Source organism: Callithrix jacchus, chromosome 3 (genome assembly GCF_049354715.1).
Source record: "Callithrix jacchus isolate 240 chromosome 3, calJac240_pri, whole genome shotgun sequence".
Lineage (NCBI taxonomy): Eukaryota > Metazoa > Chordata > Mammalia > Primates > Cebidae > Callithrix > Callithrix jacchus.
The window spans coordinates 167,347,313-167,368,205 of NC_133504.1; the positions used below are offsets into that span (position 1 = coordinate 167,347,313).

General features: G+C 44.0%; 1 protein-coding gene and 1 pseudogene across 1 annotated transcript; both read left to right on the forward strand.

Moving 5' to 3' along the window:
• The first annotated feature begins 1,717 nt into the window (after positions 1-1,717).
• Positions 1,718-2,467, forward strand: LOC100403032 (phosphoglycerate mutase 1-like; annotated as a pseudogene).
• Positions 2,468-9,016: 6,549 nt separating this feature from the next.
• CCKAR (cholecystokinin A receptor) lies at positions 9,017-20,561 on the forward strand. The gene is made up of 5 exons (XM_002745931.5): positions 9,017-9,156; positions 9,825-10,076; positions 13,531-13,792; positions 15,840-15,967; positions 16,658-20,561. The coding sequence occupies exons 1-5, from the start codon at positions 9,045-9,047 to the stop codon at positions 17,191-17,193; spliced, it is 1,290 nt and encodes a 429-aa protein (XP_002745977.1). The 5' UTR covers positions 9,017-9,044; the 3' UTR covers positions 17,194-20,561.
• Positions 20,562-20,893: the final 332 nt, after the last annotated feature.

The window sequence follows — 20,893 nt, forward strand, 5'->3', positions numbered from 1 at the left end:
GTTGCAGTTAGCCAAGATCGTACAACTGGACTCCAGCACTCCAGCGTGGGAGCGAGAGTGAGACTCTGTCTCAAGAAAAAAAAAAAAAGAAAATAGAAATAAAGTATACTAAACCAGTGCTATGAAATAAGAGCCTTATAAAATAGTACGATCATTTTGAAAGTGGAAAGCAATTGCCCGGGCCTGCCAGGCAACCAGCTCCAGGAGATCATGCACCTTCTGTGGACATAAATGTAACTTTACGAGGTTACACGTGCATGGCATTCAATGTGAATGCTGTACTTGTGCTGAAGGAAGCCCTGACGTTACCAATGTACATCAAATGTCAACAACATGTGTGTGCATATGTTCATTTATGAAGACAAAAAGCTAAAAATAAAATCTAAATATCCACTTTTATGGAAATACTTTAGCAAATTTGAGTACGTATTATTAATGGAATAATAGACATCACTAAAAGTAACAGTAGAAAAGTACTAAAGTATGATCATGTGATGGGAAATCAATTAACAGGTCTGATGTGTGTTATTCAGGTGACAGCTCCCCTGAGAGCCCTGACTTGGCCACTATGCAATCTATGCTTGCAACAAAATTGCACACGTACCTCATATATTTGTACAACTAAAAAGGAAAAAAGGCCAGGCACAGTGCCTCATGCCTGTACTCCCAGCACTTTGGGAGGCCAAGGCGGGAGGATTCCTAGCCCAAGCAACATGGAGAAATCTCGTCTCCACTAAAAACACAAAAAGTACTCAGGCATGGTGAGGTGTGCCTATAGTCCCAGCTACAGGGGAAGCTGAAGTTGGAGGATCACTTGAGCCCAGGTGGTCAAGGCTGCAGTGAGCCAAAATTGCACCAGTGCACTCTAGGCTGGGTGACAAAGCAAGACCCCATCTCAAAAAAAAAAAACAAAAAAAAAACCATGGAATCATGAGATAATGTTAAGTGAAGAAAAGACATATACAAAAGAAATATACAAAATAGTATGTATCTAAAGCAATTTTGAAATTCTCTGGATGATGGGGTTATAGATATTTTTACTTTCTTGTCTATCTAAATTTTTTAAATACATTTTTCCATTATGCTGCAAAAACCATATTTCTCATTTTAAGAGAAAAATTTATTTTAAAGTTACATTTTCAAGAGAGTGATGAGTAGAATAATTATGGTATACGGAGTGTTATTCCAAATCTCTCTTGTTTTAAGAATGTATTTAGAGGAAAAGGCTGAACGGATAACCACCAAATCATTACAAAGACTATCCTGAGACAGTTCTATCAGGGTTGGTTTTAATGTTTCTATCAATATATTTTTTTGTTTGTCATTATCATTTACTGAACCCCTATGGCATGTGAAGTGCTCTTACACGCATTGTGACAAGTAAGGTCCCAGCAGCCTCTGAGGTGTTATCACTGTGAATCCATTTTCCGGCGAGGAAATGAAGACTCAAAGAGGCAAAGCTGCTTGCTCAAAGCCCAGCTACAGTTCACTAAGTGACATCTTCAAGTAGACATGGTACTGGCTTTCCTCTGTTTAAGGGAGAGGGATCTATACATCAGCCAAGGTCCACAATGCTTTTTCGAAGGAGGCAGCTGGGGGATGATGAGGAACTTGAGAGGCTGGTTGCAAGCTGCCTTCCATGGGGACCAGGGGTACATGAGAGCCTCAGTGCATTGACTCTTCCCAGAGCAGGGTGCGGCATCCCTATCCTGCAGCCATGGTCGCCTACAAACTGGTGCTGATCCAGCACGGCGAGAGCTCGTGGAACTTGGAGAACAGCTTCAGCGGCTGGTACGATGCTGATCTGAGTCTGGCAGGCCACAAGGAGGCAAACTGTGGCGGGCAGGCACTGCGAGATGCTGGCTATGAGTTTGACATCTGCTTCACCTCAGTGCAGAAGAGGGCGATCCGGACCCTCTGGACAGTGCTAGATGCCATTGATCAGATGTGGCTGCCAGTGGTGAGGACTTGGCGCCTCAATGAGCGGCACTATGGGGGTCTAACTGGTCTCAATAAAGCAGAAACTGCTGCAAAGCATGGTGAGGCGTAGGTGAAGATATGGAGGTGCTCCTATGATGTCCTACCACGTCCAATGGAGCCCGACCATCCTTTCTACAGCAACATCAGTAAGGATCGCAGGTATGCAGACCTCACAGAAGATCAGTTACCCTCCTGTGAGAGTCTGAAGGACATGATTGCTAGAGCTCTGCCCTTCTGGAACGAAGAAATAGTTCCCCAGATCAAGGAGGGGAAACAGGAACTGGTTGCAGCCCATGGCAACAGCCTCCAGGGCATTGTCAAGCATTTGGAGGGTCTCTCTGAAGAGGCTATCATGGAGCTGAACTTGCTGACTGGTATTCCCATTGTCTATGAATTGGACAAGAATTTGAATGCGGTTCCTGGGGATGAAGAGACCGTGGGTAAAGCCATGGAAGCTGCGGCTGCCCAGGGCAAGGCCAAGAAGTGAAGGCCAGCAGGCAGGCTGCTGTCCCCAGGAGCACCCTCCCTGCCGGTTGCATCCCTCTACCCCTCCCTCCTGCACATGTCACACTAACTACACCTGTAGACATCTTGAGTTGTAGCTGCAGATGGGGACTGGTGGCTCCCATTTTCATTTTAGCCATTTTGTCTCCTGTACCCACTCCCTTCATACATTCTAGTGAGAATTGCACTTCTAGGGCACAGGTTCCAAGAGAGTTGAAAGGTAGTGACGGGCTTTTGCAAGTACTTTGTTTACTAAGGACTTGAAGGGAGGAACATGCTAAGCTGTGATCACTGAAGAGAAGCAAGAGAGTCTGTCTACCCCCAGGAGCCAGTCCTCTGCTCGTCTGCAGTCAGGCCACTGCCTGGGGGCTCTAGTCATTCCAGTGGCAGATGAATGTAACCTGCATGGTGATATGAAAAATGTTTCCCCCCTGACCCCAGAGAAGCTGGCTCTAGGAGGTTGGGATGAATCCTGAATTTAGTTTAGGTGTTACATTTACTTTTATATAAAAAGAAGAAAGCATAGTATATATAAATAGTACAAAACAATAACCCTTTTGGGGTCCCTTGTGGCGGTTGAAATAATACCACACATGGTCATCAGAAAATAAACCATTCCTCATACCAATATGGGATCAGCTCCTTGACCTCTGAGGGGCAGGAGTGCTTCCTGCTGTGTTTCCGAATGCCTCCCCACCTTGTTTTGTGGCAGTGAAATGCCTCTTGGTCCTGTCCAGGTGTCTCACTGATTTCTGAATCATGTTCTAGTTGCTTGGCTCTGCCACATGGGTCCAGTGTTCCTTTGAGCATAACTGTACTAAATCTTTTTTCCAGATCAGCGTAATAAAGGAGTGATGTGCAAAAACAAAACAAAACACCTCTTCCCAGAGCAACCCAGCATGGCCCTAACGCAATGAGGAGGAAGAGAGGTCCCAGTCAGCCAGTTCCAGAAGGCTGAGAAGGCTAGAGGAAGGAAAATAGAAAAACCCTACCAAGCGGCACTCTGAGTGAGTTTGGGAATGGAGTGAGAATGGTGAATTCAGGGAAGCACAATCTGAGCATCAGAGTGTATGGAGAAACTGCAGAGAGGTGAGAGAATTTTAAGAAATGTCAGGCTGCCCTATGAATTGACTCTCCCATAACATGAAATTGCCTGCTCACTACCTCTGAGTTTCTGAGTTTCTCTGAAAGTAGCACCACATTGAGAATGAATTATGTAGGGCCCCAAAATATATTTGTGATATAATTATGCCTATTTTTCTTTATTGTTAAAAAATTTTCAATGAGCATGTGATTAATGTCATAATAAGGGGAAAAGTACGTGTAAATCCTTTAGGAGTTTTAGAACAATTTTTTCTTAAAATGGAGAATAGTCTGTAGAACAGTTAAAAATGTTATTATTCAGGAACCATTATCAAGCAATCAGGGAGATTGCTCAAGTCTTCTCCTTCTAGGGCAGGGTTTGACAGAGAAGAGAGTCCCCAGTACTTAAAGGGTTTTGTGGACTGCAGGAGGCACCTGGGCTTATGCCCTGCATGTCTGTGTGTGCCTCGGAGAGAGGGAAGGCATTTATGCCATTCCAATTCACTTTAGCCCATTTGTATCAATTCACCCTGTGCCTAATCACAGGGTAGGTCTCCAAGGTGAGAAGGCATTTCCACTTTGCCCAGGCTATTCATCTTCTGTGTCCCACAGTGGACAGCAATTTCATGAGGACAGAAATTTCATCCACTTGGCTCACAAAATTCCTAGCACCAAACACAGCACCTGGTGCTTACGAAGCACTCACCATAATGTATGCTGAGGAGTGAAAAAAGGGCTAACACTCTTGAAATGCAACAGCTTTTCCCTTGAAAGTGCATTGGAATCTTTCATTACAATTCTCTTTTTTTCTTTAGTTGAACTCTTGGGTAATATGGTGTATTTGTCTGCTTTCATGCTGCTAATAAAGACATACCCAAGACTGGGTAATTTATAAAGGAAAGAGGTTTAATGGACTCACAGTTCCACATGGCTGGGGAGGCCACACAATCATGGTGGAAGGCAAATGAGGAGCAAAGTCACATCTTACATGGTGGCAGGCAAGGCAGAGCATATGGAGGGGAGCTCCCCTTTATAAAACCATCAACTCTTGTGAGACGTATTCACTATCACAAGAACAGCAAGGGAAAGACCTACTCCAATGATTCAATTACCTCCCATCCAGTCCCTCCCATCATGCGTGGGAATTATGGGAACTACAATTCAAGGTGAGATTTGGGTGGGGACACAACCAAACCATATCACACGGGCTTACAAATTCAAAGTGAAAGATCCAGAGATGACAAGAAAAGGAATCAATGTAACAGAGTTATCAATGGGTGTAATAAGCAATGAAATATTGGCCCCTCTAATTCTTGCTAAACAGCAAGATTTATGCATATTTACCAAGCACATACTATATGCCAGATATTGGGCTAGGGTATTGAAGATATTAATACAAACCTTTAATCTGGCTGTGATAACAGGATAAATACAGCTTCCCTGGAATTAATCTTATCCATTAATAATAACAATTCGTATCCAGCACTATGTTCCAGGCATGGTTCTGAGTTCTCTCCATGTATTGTTTTATTTATAGTAGCATTATTTTATCTCTCTTTTACAGATGAGCAAGCTGAGATTCAGAAAAGTTAAGTAATTTCTTTGTTCATGCTTCCCAGCCAGCCAGGGGTGAAGATCAGGCTTCAATTTCTGCCTTCTGATATGTCCCCTCGCCCTCTTAATGGTTCCCAGGAAGCTTTCTCACAAGTGACCCTGAGATCCTTCCTCACAAGTGATCTCCAAATTCCCAGGCATGCTGGATAAAAATGCAGATTTCCAGGGTCAGGGCTGAGGGATCATAACTCCGGGAGGAAAGTCTGGAAACAACCTTTTTTTTTTTTTTTTGAAACACAGTCTCATACTGTCACCTGGGCTGGAGTGCAATGGCGCAATCCTGGCTCACTGCAACCTCTGCCTCATGGGTTCAAGCAATTCCCCTGCCTCAGCTTCCTGAGTAGCTGGGATTACAGGCACCTGTCACCATGCCTGACTAATTTTTTGTATCTTTAGTAGAGACAGGATTTCATTATGTTGTCCAGACTGGTCTTAAGCTCCTGGCCTTGTGATCCGCCTGCCTTGGCCTTTCACAGTGCTGGGATTACAGGTGTGAGTCACCACACCTGGCCAAAATCACCATTTCTAAACCACTAACCCAGGTAATTCAGTTGTGCAGTAAAGTCTGTGCAAAATAATACTCAAATATGCTGCCATTCCCCAAACCGTGAGTTCACCAAGTTGCTAGCATCCACCACATCTCCCACTCCCACTTCCTGCCAACCAATGAGCAGGGGGAGAAAACAGAATAGGAAGAAGGGAAAGGGAAGGGAAGGGAAAGGAGGAACTTGTCCCAAATTGGGCTCCATTTTGGTTCAGGGCAGGTCAATGTCCAGCCCTCTGCTATTCTAGTTCTTGGACCTACAGAGCCACTGACCCCCAGCCTTTGAAGCAGCTGCTGATGGGCCTGACCAGCCTCAGCAGGAGGCACCCTGAAGGGCTGATGATGTCTGCCCAGCTGGAGTAGTTGAAGCAGCAGCCGAAACCCTGGATGCTCATCCCTTCTCACATCAGAACACAGCTGCTCTGGGTCAATGCACAGTGAGCAGGGTCCATCATCTGTATACAGGGAAGATTCAGCCAAAAGGACTGACGGCAGGAAGGAAGAGTAGAGACAAGAGCCCTGGCTCCAAACAGGCTGCACAATGCTAGAATAAGGATGCAAAGCTCCACACCATGGGAAGTGGTGTGAGGATGGGGTCTGCAGGGTCCTGGAGGGGAAATCCACCACTGGTTCTCACCAGCAAAGCACATGGCCACTGGGAGCCTCAGCTTTCTCATTTGTAACAGGAAAATAGCCATTATTGTATGAAGGCTATAAATACTGCTGCTATGATTTATTGAACCTTTTGTATGTCAGACACTCAATCTTGAAGAGTTAATCATTCAATCTTCATAACAGATACCTATTAGATCATTTTGAACCCCATTTGACCAATGGAAACGAGTCTTAGGTTAAGAAACTTGCCCAAGCTGGGCACAGTGGCTCACGCCTGTAATCCCAGCACTTTGGGAGGCCAAGGCAAGTGGATCACTTGAGGTCAGGAACTTGGGGAAACCCATCTCTACTAAAAATACAAAAATTAGTTAGGTGTGGTGGTGCATGCCTGTAATTCTAGCTACTCAGGAGGCTGAGGCACAACAGTTGCTTGTGATTGGGAGGTGGAGTTTGCAGTGAGCCCAGATCATGCCAGTGCACTCCAGCCTGGTCAACAGAGCAAGAAAAAAGGAAGGAAGGAAGGAAGGAAGGAAGGAAAGAAGGAAGGAAGGAAGGAAGGAAGGAAGGAAGGAAGGAAGGAAGGAAGGAAGGAAGGAAAGAAGGGAGGGAGGGAGGGAGGGAGGAAGAAAGAAAGAAAGAAAAAAAGAAAGAAAGAAAGAAGAAAGAAAGGAAAAGAAAAGAAAGAAAGGAAGGAAGAAAGAAAGGAAGGAAAGAAAGAGAGAAGAGAAGAAGGAAGGAAGAGAAAGAAAAGAAAGGAAGAAAGAAAGAAACTTGCCCAATATTTCCTAGTAAATAACCAGTGAAGCCAGGATTTGATCCCAAGTCTGTCCTCCTAATGACATCCACAGCTTCTCCAATGTCCCTTCCCCTTCTGGTTTCTGTGACTAAGTGCCCCCAACCATGTGGTCTTCATGGCTTCAAAGAAAAGAGGCACCACTGTCTTTCCAGCCCCACATTGACAGTAAAAATGCCAGTTAGTTCCTCTGTGTCTGCCAGAGACTCAGCAAGATGTAGCATGCAGCTCTGCCAGTGGAAGCATTGTCAGTATACAAGGAGCCCCACGGGTATCTACAAAAGGATCAAGTCTCAGTGCAGCCAAGCAGCGCCTCAGAAACGCAGGTTCTGCAGCCATTGTCGTCTGCTTTCCAAAGGGTCTGACCTGAGGAGGTGATCTGTGCAATGGGGGTTGAGAGTCTTTCCAGCACCACAGAGCCTCATGGAACACCCAGACCTCTGAGCTGGCCCCCCGCTCTGATCTCATGTCCTGCTGTTTGCCCCTCACTCACTCCTGCTTCTATTTGTACCTCAGTGAAGCCACACTCATTCCCACCTCAGGACCTTTGCACTTGCTGTTTCTGCTTCTAAAAATCCTCCTCCTTTTGCCTGGGAAAAGCTGCCCCTGAATCTTGACTTCATCCTTCTTGTGGTTCAGGTCTCAGATCACAGTCCCCGCCTTGAGAAGCCTCTCCTGACCACCCCTTCTAAATTAGCAGCCCCAGGCCGGGCACAGTAGCTCGAGCCTGTAATCCCAACACTGGGAGGCCAAGGCAGAAGGATTGCTTGAGTTCTGGAGCTTGAGACCAGCCTGGGCAACATAGCGAGACCTCCTCTCTTCTAAAACTAAAAAAATCAGCTGGGCTTAGTGGTGTGTGCCTGTAGTCCCAGCTACTGAGGAGGCTAAGGTAGGAGGATTGCTTGAGCCAGGGAGATCAAGGCTGCAGCCAGCCGTGATGACACCACTGCACTGCAACCTGGGTGACAGAACAAGACCCTGTCCCCCTAGATAAAATCAGCATCCCCATCCCCAATCTGTTTGTATACATCACATCTCCCTGCTTTACTTCCTTCGTAGTACTTACTACCTGAAAAGATTTTGCTCATTATTTGCTGACATGCTAGAAAAGTGCCTGGCAATGAGTGAATCTCAATGAAGACATGCTGAACGAATGAATTCATGAATGAAGAAGAAACCTTATTAACCTTTTTGTAATAAGGATGCAGGTACCTGTGTTCAAAAGTGCCTCAATCCTAGGTAACGAGGGCAGAGACCACAGAAATAACACCGTGTTAAGTAACAACAACCACCCAGCAGTCTGGCCACACACACACCACCGGGCATGGTTCCAAAGCTAAAAAGGCACTAATTGCTTTTCTATAAGGAGGTAGAACACAGTCCCTCCTGTCCTTTAGGCCTGATGGTCTGCATTATCGGATCTGTTACGTGTTAATTGTTCCTGTCTCACACAGCCGGTTCTTCTGCATACGTCTGGGATGGTAACAGGTATAGAGGAGTACTGGGGAAGCGTGTGTGTGTATGTGCGTGTGTTTGTGCATGTGTACACATGTGTGTATAAAAGCAGCCACACTCTGAGAAGGGTTAACTTGTAGCCAGGCTATCTGTGCTCAGGGCCCTAAGACTGGCCCAGGAGAGGGTGGGGTGGGGGTGTGGGGGGTGAAGGTGGAGCAGGCTTGGCTTACACTGCCTTTTCCACAACAGGAGGGCAAATGCTTGCCCAGCTGGAGTGAGCATGGTGAACTCAAGTCGCCTTTAGGAATGGCTGGAAAAGCCCACACCTGGAAATCCCTCCCTCCCTGCTCCTCCATGCCAGGTTGCATTTGGGAGACGCTCTGGTCATTAGAGGAATGAGCCGGGAGTGAGCAATTCACCAGCTCTCCAGCACTTGGTGGAAAGCAGCAGGCAAGGATGGATGTGGTGGATAGCCTTCTTGTGAATGGAAGCAACATCTCTCCTCCCTGCGAACTCGGGCTCGAAAATGAGACGCTTTTCTGTTTGGATCAGCCTCATCCTTCCAAAGGTAAGTGTCGGAGGCTGTTATTTTAATTCAGAAAACTATTGAGTTGCAGGAGAAATCAGCAAAGGCGAGGCTGATAAAAATCATATATAATAAAGTCATTGTGAGGCAAGGCTGGATAAAGTCATATGTTCAGAAGTTTGCAGAAGAGATTAAAAAGCAGAATAGAGTCAAAGATTCCTATTGTCCCCCATGGGAGAGTTAGGCGTTCATGAATAGGACTTGGGGGAACAAAAGCCGGGAGGAAGAGCTGAGTGAAGCAAGAGGGGGTACAAGTGTCAAAGCCTGAACTTACAAGCACAGCAGAAAAGGCGCTGTCACCACGCAGCTGTTGCCTTTTCTTGGGGGGAAACCCAGCGTGAAGTGATTAAAGCGAAATAATGCTAAGCAGCTAGGAAAGAAACTGATCACTGTTCACTTGAGAAGCTTTGTTCTTAAGAAAAAGTGATTACCCGAGTGATCCTTTAACAAACCAACCTTCTAAGAACAAAATAATTCAGTCTCTGCTTTCCTCAGTTTCTTTCTGCAAAATGTTGTCAGGACAGGAATCGTGGGTCCAATGATGTACCCCGGTTGGGGGGAAATCGGCAGGAAATTGCCCTTCGCTTTGGTTTTAGCATTCCGCTCGCATCACCTTCATCCCTCCGTCTTGCTCCTGTTACTCTCTGCAGAGTGGCAGCCAGCAGTGCAGATTCTCTTGTACTCCTTGATATTCCTGCTCAGCGTGCTGGGAAACACGCTGGTCATCACCGTGCTGATTCGGAACAAGCGGATGCGGACGGTCACCAACATCTTCCTCCTCTCCCTGGCTGTCAGCGACCTCATGCTCTGCCTCTTCTGCATGCCGTTCAACCTCATCCCCAACCTGCTCAAGGATTTCATCTTCGGGAGTGCCGTTTGCAAGACCACCACCTACTTCATGGGTAAGTTATGGCTGGTGACTCTTTCTGGAGCTTGCTCCAGACCCCACTCAGCCCCAGACCTTCCCAAACCTCCGACAGTCACAACAGAGGAGTCCTGCTGAGCGCTGGAACACAGAACATCAGGCTGTGCACAGCTGTGTGCAAAGACATTGGGGCTGGCTTGACAGCCAGTCATCCTTACTCGTTCCCCACAAGTCGGACCCCATCATCCATGTCAGAGGTCAGTTTCTAAGAGTGAAATAATTTGATAGGAAACACACAGAGGCGGTTGATGCTTGCTTCTGTTTGAAGGGAACAGGGACTTGCCTACTTCTGTTTGAAATCAAAAGTGACTTTAAGGCTGCCCTGTCCCTTTCTGGAAGCTGTTGACTGTGTCCTGATCGCTACCCAACTTGAGTCCTGGCTTCTAGGGAGGGTGAGGATTATGGAGGTGGGTTCTTTGTCATTGTTTATCTTGTTTTCTTGGGAACGGGGACTATTTGAAAACCAGTTCTATCACAGTTCCAGATTCTCTTCTCAGAATTCACTTCCCAGCCCATTCTCCGAAAAGCTGGGACATTCTCTGGCGGAGAGGAAGAGAGAGAGAGAGAGAGAGAGAGAGAGAGAGGTCTCTGCCCGTAGATGAGGAGTTGAATTTGTTCCTGGGGGGTGTGGAGTCAGTAAGCTGATTCTGATCGGCTGAGATATGTAGCTACTATGCCAATCAAAATGATGATAATGAAAATCATAACAGTTAATGTTTTTAGAGCTTTTATGCACCCGATGTGATACTAAGTGCTTTTACTCCCAGATAAAGATCTTACTTTATTTCCCAACCACTCTATGAAGTAAATGCAATGATTCTTCCTTGTCTCACTAGGGAGGAAACAGAGGCACAAAGAGATTCATAATGTGCCTAAAACCACACAGGTGATGAGCAACAGAGCTGCAATTCGAACCCAGATTAATAGCTACACAGTGGTGAGCATGCTGCCTCAGTTTGCCAACCGCTGTGGTTGCCCTGAAGCTGAACAAAAACACATTTCTTGGTCCCCTCTTGATGCCAAATTGCCTTGTCCCTTGCCCTTTCTGAGAAGTAGTTGGGAGAGGGGAAGAGGTGGGAAATAAGAAGGGAATTAATTTTTGTTCTGACCCAAGGCTTGCAAAATATGCAGAACTGAGTTGGGCTAGGGCAGCCTTCAATGACCAGAAAGCTTCAGAAGTCTTCATTTTTCTCAATTGAGGAAGTGGGATTCCGCGCTGACAAAATGATGATGAATTACTGACGCTCGTGCCACCAAAAACCAAGAATGTATCAATTCATGACCTAGTCCTCTAAAAACAAACAAACAAAAAAAACTTACAAAGGAAAAAGATCATCATAAATGATCATTGTTAAATGAAGCAATAATAACAACTAGCGCTGTAGACGTCCGAGGCCCATCTATATATTTCTTACGGTAATACTATTTGGGAGTCTTAACCAGAGAATGTGAACGGAGATTTAAAATGAGTGTTTGCATGGTGGCAAAACATTGTGAGTGCCACAGAATTGTTAAGTTTGAAATGTTTAATTTTACATTATGTAAATTTCAACTCCACAAAAAAAATTATTTGCCAAAAAAGAAAAACAACATCATTCTGAAAGTATTTGAAATACCATAATGATTTTGTTGGATTCCTAGTTCCAATCATTTAGGTTCTTCTCTTAATTTTGCAAACTCCTCAATACTAACGATTAACATTCATTAGCTCCTAATTTGTAGCAAAAACAAAAAGAATGCCTGCCTGCCAGTGAATTTATAGTTATTGAGGAATTGAGGACCCATTACGCAGAAATGACCCTTAGAGGGTTTGGGGCTATATCTCAACTCTAAATGTCATCAACTCTTTCAGGTCAAATTTAGTAAAACATGGCAAATCTTATCCCCAGATGAGTGTTTAGTTAATGGTTTGGGGTCACATACTCCTTTAAGACTAAGGAGAGCTAGAGCTAGGCTCCCTAGAAAAATGACATTTTTGGATATCACTTCAGAGAATTAGTTTATATCTATAAGCATAATGAGAATCTAGGGACCCCAGTTTAAGGACCTCTGCTCCCAAATTTATATGAATTCTGAGGTTTAAGAAATCATAGTTTCATGTTTTGATAAGAAGCATGGTTTTATGTTTTCGTAAGAAATCATGGTTTCATTTCATTTAAGAAATCATATCAATCACAGAATTGACAGAATTTATAGTGGAAGGACTCTACAGGGAATTTTAAGGGAATAATAGAACATCTTAATAAGTATGCATACACAAATACAAAAATAATGAAAGTTAAGCTTTTGGACAATGTTGAAGCACATGATTTTATTTATTTTTTATTTTAATTTTTTTTCCATGGTCCATCTAAGACCAAGAAGTACATGATTTTATGTATTTTATTTTTGAGACGGAGTGTTGCTCTGTTGCCCAGGCTGGAGTGCAGTGGTGCAATCTTGGCCTCCCAGGTTCCAGCGATTCTTCTGCCTCAGCCTCCCGAGTAGCTGGGATTACAGGCACATGCAACCATGCCAGGCTAATTTTTATACTTTTAGTAGAGATGTATATACTTTAGAGATACTAAAGTAGAGATGGTAAAACCCCTTCTCTACTTACCATCATGTTGGCCAGGCTGGTCTCAAACTCCTGACCTCAAGTGATCTGCCTGCCTCACACTCCCAAAGTGATGGTATTATAGGCATGAACCACTGCACCCAGCCAAGAAATACATGATTTTAAATGAGGTCTATTTGATCTCTTTCTCACTGTAATGGTGATGCTTGCTCAGTCTGCAACATACAGAAAAGCAAAAACAATGAGTCGGGAGACTTTGGTCCCTACCCAGAGACACCTTTAGTTATAGGGCATTTTCCCTTGTCTTTTTTACTACTTATGTTTTTCAACAAGCTACATTTTGAAATATAGAGTATTTCACTGTTAAAAACAGTGTGTACTCAAAATTTTCAGAAAAAGGTCTTCATGCCTCTGGCTCAGATCACAGTGACCTTTCAGGGTCACTGAGCCCTTGAGAATCTCGGGTTTTTAAGGTCAACTTCACTATGCAGACCATACTCGACATTAGAGCTTCTTTTCAGATTTTAGGAAAACCTCTTCCGTGGGGACAAGAATGAATTTCATCCCCTTGGTTATTAATTAATGAGCACCTTGAGCCCAAGTAGGAGTTAGGTGGAATCAAATCTCAGTAAACTTATTAAAAATTGGCGATGGGATCTATTTACAAATCCATTTCTTTAACTGCCTTAAACCCTTTCTGGAACACAGCTGAGAATAAATCGTCTTTTAAAAATATACATACACAATATTTCTTTACCTTCCAAGTGTTTTCCTTTGACATCAAACCTGTGCAGATCAGATATGTTGAAGCTAATGTGCAAATAAACCTTGGATTTCAGAGCTAACACAACCAGCTTCTTTGTTCTTTTCCCAGGCACCTCTGTGAGTGTATCTACCTTTAATCTGGTGGCCATATCTCTAGAGAGATATGGTGCGATTTGCAAACCATTGCAGTCCCGGGTCTGGCAAACGAAGTCCCATGCTTTGAAGGTGATTGCTGCTACCTGGTGCCTTTCGTTTACCATCATGACTCCGTACCCCATTTACAGCAACTTGGTGCCTTTTACCAAAAACGACAACCAGACTGCGAATATGTGCCGCTTTCTACTGCCAAATGATGTTATGCAGCAGTCCTGGTAAGGTTGCATTGTGTTTATTTTAAAAATACAACTTGACATAGTTTTCCAATATTATGAAAAACTGAGATGTGTTGCCCAGAGTGGTTGGGGGATCAGTTTCTGGAGACTTTCTGAGAAGGTCATTCTAGCCTTGTTCTAGGACCATTGAGATAGCAAACTTTTAGCAAGTTCTGTTTTAAATGCCATGCATATATTAAGTCAATCAGTCCTCTGGAAACACTCTAGGGTAGGTATTATTAGTACTGTGCCCATTTTGCAGTGGAAGAAACTGAGGCTTGGAAAGGTTAAGTTTCCCAATTCGCAAACCTAAGGAAGGGGCAGAGCCTCTGTGCTTAATCATTATGCAGTATGCTTCTCAATGTTGAGTGGCGGGTTAGGCTAGATGAATTGTAGAGCTATGCTTTTCTTGCTTTTTTAAATAAAACGTTTACTTTAAAACAGAGGCTGGGTCTCACTCTATTGCCTAGGTTGGTCTTGAATTCTAAGACTCAAGTGATCCTCCCACCTTGGTCTCCCCAAGTGCTGAGATTACAGGCACGAGCCACTGCACCTGGCCATGATTTTCTATGTCTAAAGAATTAAAACAGAGCAGGGAGTGAGTCTCAAATCCCACATGAGTTTTCTTAGAGCTGCAGCTATGCCACTTACCCAGAGCATTTTACCAAAAATGAAAAGGCAAGATTCTAATGCTGGTTCCTCTGCCCTACTAACTGGCGGCCTTGGTCCAGTTCACATAACCTCTCTCAACATCAGGTTCCTTATTTCTATAAGGAGTCAAAAATATGGATATTTTAAACATCTACCTCATTGGGTGGCTGTAAGATACAAAGGAGAATATGTGCATAAAAATGTCATTATAAAAAAGGCTACACAAATCGCAGGGTATTATATTTACCAAGTCCAAGGATGTTTTCGAAGCAGGGAACTAGACATTCAGTAATAGCCCCAAACTGAGATCATCTCTGCTTTCTTTGCTTTCCTTCTTTCATTTCAACCAAGTAGCACCCACACAAAGGAATTACATTGCAAATGAGAGGGATAGTTCCAAGGCTTGAAAAGCAATCTTATCAAAACATGTCAAATTGAAATGAGAAATGGCCCAGCCACCATGAGCCTCTGACAATTTTATGGCCTAATCATGTAACCTCACACATGCCAGACTGCAGAAGTGATTTAGGGGCCAGACTCATAAAGGAGGAGGCTGCAATTCCTCAGGAATCAAGGATGTTTAGAGAAAGCATAGCTCTACCCCGCCAGGCACAAGAATGACTATGCCACTGTGCCAGCTTCATGGGATCATGGAGAATGGATGCCCATGTAAATGTCTGAGCTGCTTATGGGTCAGAAACAGCTAGAATGGCATGTTTTGTAAGACACAGACAGTTTTCCGTCATCCCTGCCTAAGTATTTGATTATTCTGTTGTTTGGCAAATGGCATACTGTGATGCTTAAAAGCATAGCTTCTAGGTTCTGGAATCATATTCTGGGGGCTCACATTCCGCATCTGCTACCAGCTGTGCAACTTTGGACAAATTATTTAATCTCTTTAAGTCTCAGTTTCCTCCTCTCTGCTCTAAGTATTAAGACAATAGCACCTACCTCAATAGCTATTATAGGAGTTAAATGTAATGATATATGTCAAATGCCCAGTATGTAGCACATAGAAATCCTCAATGAATGTAAACTCTTGTTTTTAAGGTTTTTTAAAACAGCTTTATTGAAATGCTATTCAAATACTCTCTTCATTTTTTAAAGCTTACGTTCTTTTTAATACATAGACTTGTTTCAAGCACAGTATTACACCAAACTTTTCCAATTAACCTAGTTCTTCATCAGAGACTTCATCTATAAAAAGAAAAGAAGTAAACAACTTATAATGACTGACTCTTACTCACCAGACGTGAAGTTGCCAAGGATATTAAATACTAGTAATTAATGTGTTTGCCCCGGCCAGTAAAAATAAACATAAACCCTATTCATTCCTTCCCATTTTAGTTTGAAGGCCTAGAGTTGCTGGTTATTGGATTTCTTTTGATTTCATTAGGCACACGTTCCTGTTACTCATCCTCTTTCTCATTCCCGGAATTGTGATGATGGTGGCATATGGCTTAATCTCTTTGGAACTCTACCAGGGAATAAAATTTGAGGCTAGCCAGAAGAAATCTGCTAAAGGTAACTATCTTGTAGCTGTGTGTTTCTGCCAAACGAGCACAAAAGCTTGTTTTCTATCATTTAAATAGATATACCCAGAGTGTACATTTTATTGGAAGATTTTTAAAGTATTCTTATTTTTTTTATTTTTTACTTTTTGAGAGACAGAGTGTTGCTGTGTCGCCCAGGCTGGAGTGCAGCAGCACGATCTCGGCTCACTGCAACCTCCATCTCCCGGGTTCAAGCCATTCTCCTGCCTCAGCCTCCTGAGTAGCTGCCATGACAGGCACCTGCCACCACACCTGGCTATTCGTTGTATTTTTAGCAGAGCTGGGGTTTCACCATGTTGGGCAGGCTGGTCTTGAATTCCCCACCTCAGGTGATCCACCCATCTCAGCCTCCCAAAGTGCTGGGATTACAGGCGTGAGCCACCGCCCCTGGCTGAATTGTCATTCTTTAATAATTTTTTTTCTTGTAACCTACATGCCTAATATATTTTCATGATACATTCTATCCATTTTAAGTAGCTTTTTATTGAAAGGAAGAACTTGTATAGACCAGCGCTTACCCACGAAAGTGTAAAGCCAGGTCGTCTGCCGTTTTTCAGTTCTGGTTTGGTTTGGCCTTCTTGATGGAGGGAAGTGGGGGCTCCCTGCCTTCTACCTGGGATGACCCATTCCCAACAATGAGTGATGTCTCTTGCCCACCCAGAAAGGAAACCCAGCACCAGTAGCAGCGGCAGATATGAGGACAGCGATGGGTGCTACCTGCAGAAGTCCAGGCCTTCGAGGAAGCTGGAGCTCCGGCAGCTGTCCACCAGCAGCAGCAGCAGCAGGGCCAGCCGCATCCGGAGCAGCAGCTCCGCGGCCAACCTGATGGCCAAGAAGCGGGTGATCCGCATGCTCATTGTCATCGTGGTCCTCTTCTTCCTGTGCTGGATGCCCATCTTCAGCGCCAACGCCTGGCGGGCCTACGACACCGCCTCTGCGGAGCGCCGCCTTTCAGGGACCCCCATTTCCTTCATCCTCCTCCTGTCCTACACCTCTTCCTGCGTCAACCCCATCATCTACTGCTTCATGAACAAACGCTTCCGCCTCGGCTTCATGGCCACCTTCCCCTGCTGCCCCAATCCTGGTCCCCCAGGGGTGAGGGGAGAGGTGGGGGAGGAGGAGGAAGGCAGGACCACAGGGGCCTCTCTGTCCAGGTTCTCCTACAGCCATATGAGCGCCTCGGCGCCACCCCAGTGAGCTGTCCCTGACCCCCCACCACAGAAGGAAGGAGGGGAGGACGCGGAGGAGGAAGAACGGAAGAAGAGATCGGGAAGAGATGGAAGCAGAGGTGATGGAGAAAGAAGGCTCCATCTCCAGCAGGAACTCTTCAGAGTTTGCTTTTCATCCTTCATCTGGATTCCTGAGCACTGCTCCAGTGGGGCTGTGACTTGGTTTCTAGGTAGTTCAAAGCAAGAAATGTTCAGTAACACTCACCATCAGAGAAACCTTGGCAGCCAGGGACAGGAGCCCAGTAGGGCTCAGACTGCACGCGGAGTTGCCAACCACGTGTTCAAAATGGAGATGAGGGCCTGCTGAGCTTCAAAACCTTCTAGAACATCCGAGGTGGGCTCTCACTCCTCCTGTGACACATTTCCATGCTCTGCTTTTTCCATTCATGCGGAATGATGGAGGTTGCTCTGCCTGCAGGGAGCCGGTCACTCTTTCCTGTAGCCGCCGTAGCCGCCCACCTCATTGTAACCGCAAAGAGAACACGAAGCAAACCCTCTCTGGCCATTTTGTCCTGGGTAAGACGGCAGCCTGATTTCTTCATCTTGATGTTGGCCAAAAACATTCAGAGTCATAAGCTAGTTGACATCAGAATAGCATAAGAAATGTCTGAAAGATGAAATTGTGAACTTAGTATTTCTTTTCTTTTGAGGCTGGGCTGGCTCTGCCACCCAGGCTGAAGTGCAGTGGGACCGCCTCAGCTTATTGCAAACTCTGCCTCGTGGGCTCAGGTGATCCTCCCACCTCTGCCTCCATAGTAGTTGGGACTACAGGCATGTGCTGCCATGCCTGGCTAACTTTTGTATTTTTTTTTTTTTTTTTTTGTAGAGTTGGGGTTTCACCATGTTGCCCAGATTGGATTCAAACTCCAGGGCTCAAGTAATCCTCCCACCTGGCCTCTCAAAGTGCTGGAATTATAGGCATGAGCCACTACACCCAGAATTGAATTGAGCATTTCTACAGAGAAAAGAGTACATGGCCAATAGCTGGATGGAATGCTATCTTACTATAAGAAATGTTAAGTGTCAGAAGGTACATGGGATTTTTTTTTCTATTTTAATGATATATATTACTTAATTTCTCCTTTGTATGATGATATTAAACCTCCTGGCTTCTTTGCCTCAACTCAATTTTTTACATTCATCTACACTTCCTTTTTCCCAGAAAAGATCTCCAGGAACAAAGGAGCATTGTAAGTTACATGTACCTGACCAAATGTAGAAATACGTATAGTCAGGCCCAGAATTAAAACTGGCATACTTGGACTCAGTTAACAAATAGCTTTTGAATGTTAAAGCTGCCTATGCCTTTAAATGCAATCTATACACTTGCTAATAACTGGTTAATTGTATGTATACATGTAAACCAAACACAAAATATGTTCTTTACATATAAGTATACCCTTTGGTGTTTTTTAAAAAAAAGAATAGTAGTTAGATACAAGAATTCAGCTAGTATTGTACTTTTACATTCCTTCATGACAGTTAAAGTTTCATGTGAACGTCGTTTCTTAGCAGAATTAATGTTCAAAGCAGTATTAATGTTGAAATATCTCTCCTCTGACTTAGAAATCTCAAATAAGATATAAGCTGTACATTCAGATACCAGGAAGTGCATTTCTAGAACAGTATGTATCAATTCAGTCTACCAACACTTCTTTCTTAATTTTTTTTAGAGCAACATTGTCCTGTCTGCTTAACAAATTAACATGAGCATATTTTACAGAAGCAAGTTTGCCTGCTAGTGTGGGAAGCTAACAGGAAACAAACCAGAAAAACCCACTGTTCACAGTTTCATGCCTCTAGGTATCCGAGAAGTGAACTTTGCTTTTTCTTGTTTCCATGGGGTCATGGCCAACCACTGATTCCAACCTGATGCTCTGTGTAGCACACAGGATTTCAGTTATCAAAAAAAATCAGTGTGGAAAGGGGAAAAGGAAAGAGTGACAAGCAGTGATGATGAAAAGCATCACAGATGTTTAATGGAACAAGACATGAGTGTCACGTTTTTGGAGGATCTAGGTCAGATCCAGCACCATGTTGGATGCAGTGGGTCTTAGCCAGCGTGGTCCACACCCTGGTTTTCAGGGCCTTATCAGCCCATAGCCTCTATGACTATTTCAACAGTTTCATTTTACTAGTCATGCGAAACTGCTGCCTGGAATTTGGAGGGGGGATTGTCAGGTGCTAACAGAAGAAATTCTTGAGTTTGTGACTAGTACAGGAGATCTTTCAAGCTGGACTGTTCCTCCGACTGCAATCTAATTTTACCATCTGTCACTAGCCACCTCAGTCAAAGGTTTCAAGGTAAAAATTCAGCCGACTCAAATGCGCACTGCTAAAATGGCAATGATAAAGTATGTAAGAAATAAAAATGTCTCTGATGTTTGAATAAGTCCTACATTAGCCACAGCTTTCCTGCTGGAGGAGTAAGTCTTCCTTTCTGACAGTGTTAGCATATAAATGAAGATAAATTAGGCCCCCCATTACTGAGAAGTTCTGGAAGTTTCAAAGGCATGTTAAACTAAAAAATAGCTGCTAAATTCCAATTTCAGATTAGCAATGAATAGTTTTTAGGATGACCACGTCTCATGTGCTAATATGCATCCTGTATTTTATCTGGCAACCCTACCTTAAAATATTTTTAAAGCACATAAAAAATTTAAAAATGTTAAAAGCACATAAAATATAAACAATTTTCCAGATAGCAGTAAGATGCCTGTTCCCCTAATTTATTGGGAAGTCTTTCACATATAGAAGCTTGTTTAAAAAGAATTTTAAAAGGTATTAACTTTTAGAATTTGTGTCTGTCCTTTGAGAAGATCTGATTTTACTCTTTTTAAAAAAAAAATATTCTAGTAATTTCTATTCTATTAGTACTGGTAACTATTCTATTCTAGAACTCTATTTAACTGCCTTCATATTATGCTAAAGTAGAATGCTACTTTGAGTTTGAAATACAGTGGCTAATAGAGCTAAGAAAACACATTCATCATCATTCTCCGGTATTTTCTAGTGTCTTCTGGTAGCTCCCACTCATCCCCAGAGCAGCCCGGCAGAACTTGAATCCTGGAATGGAGACTAGTATCTTTGCTCTTCAGTTAAGCTGTGTGTCTCACTGGCTTTCTATACCCCAGCTCCTGTGGGAATCTCGCATCATAGGTCTATAGTAGTGAAGAAGCATGTATGTATGTATTTCTGTGGCTTGGTCACGCACGTCTATGTATGCTTAACTGGTGTCAAATAAAACGTTCAAATAAAATGCTCAAATAAAATGTAACCTTCCCCATCGTTCAAATAAAACGTAACCTTCATGAGGCCGACAATGGCTGCTGAACCTCCACTGTATTTCCTTCCAGTGTTTCGCCCAGAACTCCGCACTGTGTGTTCAATAAACGTGGTTACTGACTCCCTCTGTGCCCCTGTGCTTCCGGTGCCCTCTTTATGTGCACAGCTGTGATTCTCAACAAGCAAAGGCACATTCTCGAGGAGGTGGAGGGGCATGGTAGCAGAATTTCTAGAAGACTTTTTGCAACTCTGATGCATCCCCACCCAAGATTCTGGTTGTGAGCATTTGCTGCCATCACTCCCTCCCCTTCTCTCCCCTCCTTGATGTGTGTGTGGGGAGAGGGTGAATGTTAATCAAAGTGATGCCAGTGGGCTGGAGGAGG

Bases quoted from the DNA above. Each gene is read 5' to 3' on its own strand.
- CCKAR (XM_002745931.5), top strand. From the start codon at position 9,045: ATGGATGTGGTGGATAGCCTTCTTGTGAATGGAAGCAACATCTCTCCT. The intron at 9,157-9,824 runs GTAAGTGTCGGA...TACTCTCTGCAG, and splicing joins TCAGCCTCATCCTTCCAAAG to AGTGGCAGCCAGCAGTGCAG. The intron at 13,793-15,839 runs GTAAGGTTGCAT...TGATTTCATTAG, and splicing joins GATGTTATGCAGCAGTCCTG to GCACACGTTCCTGTTACTCA.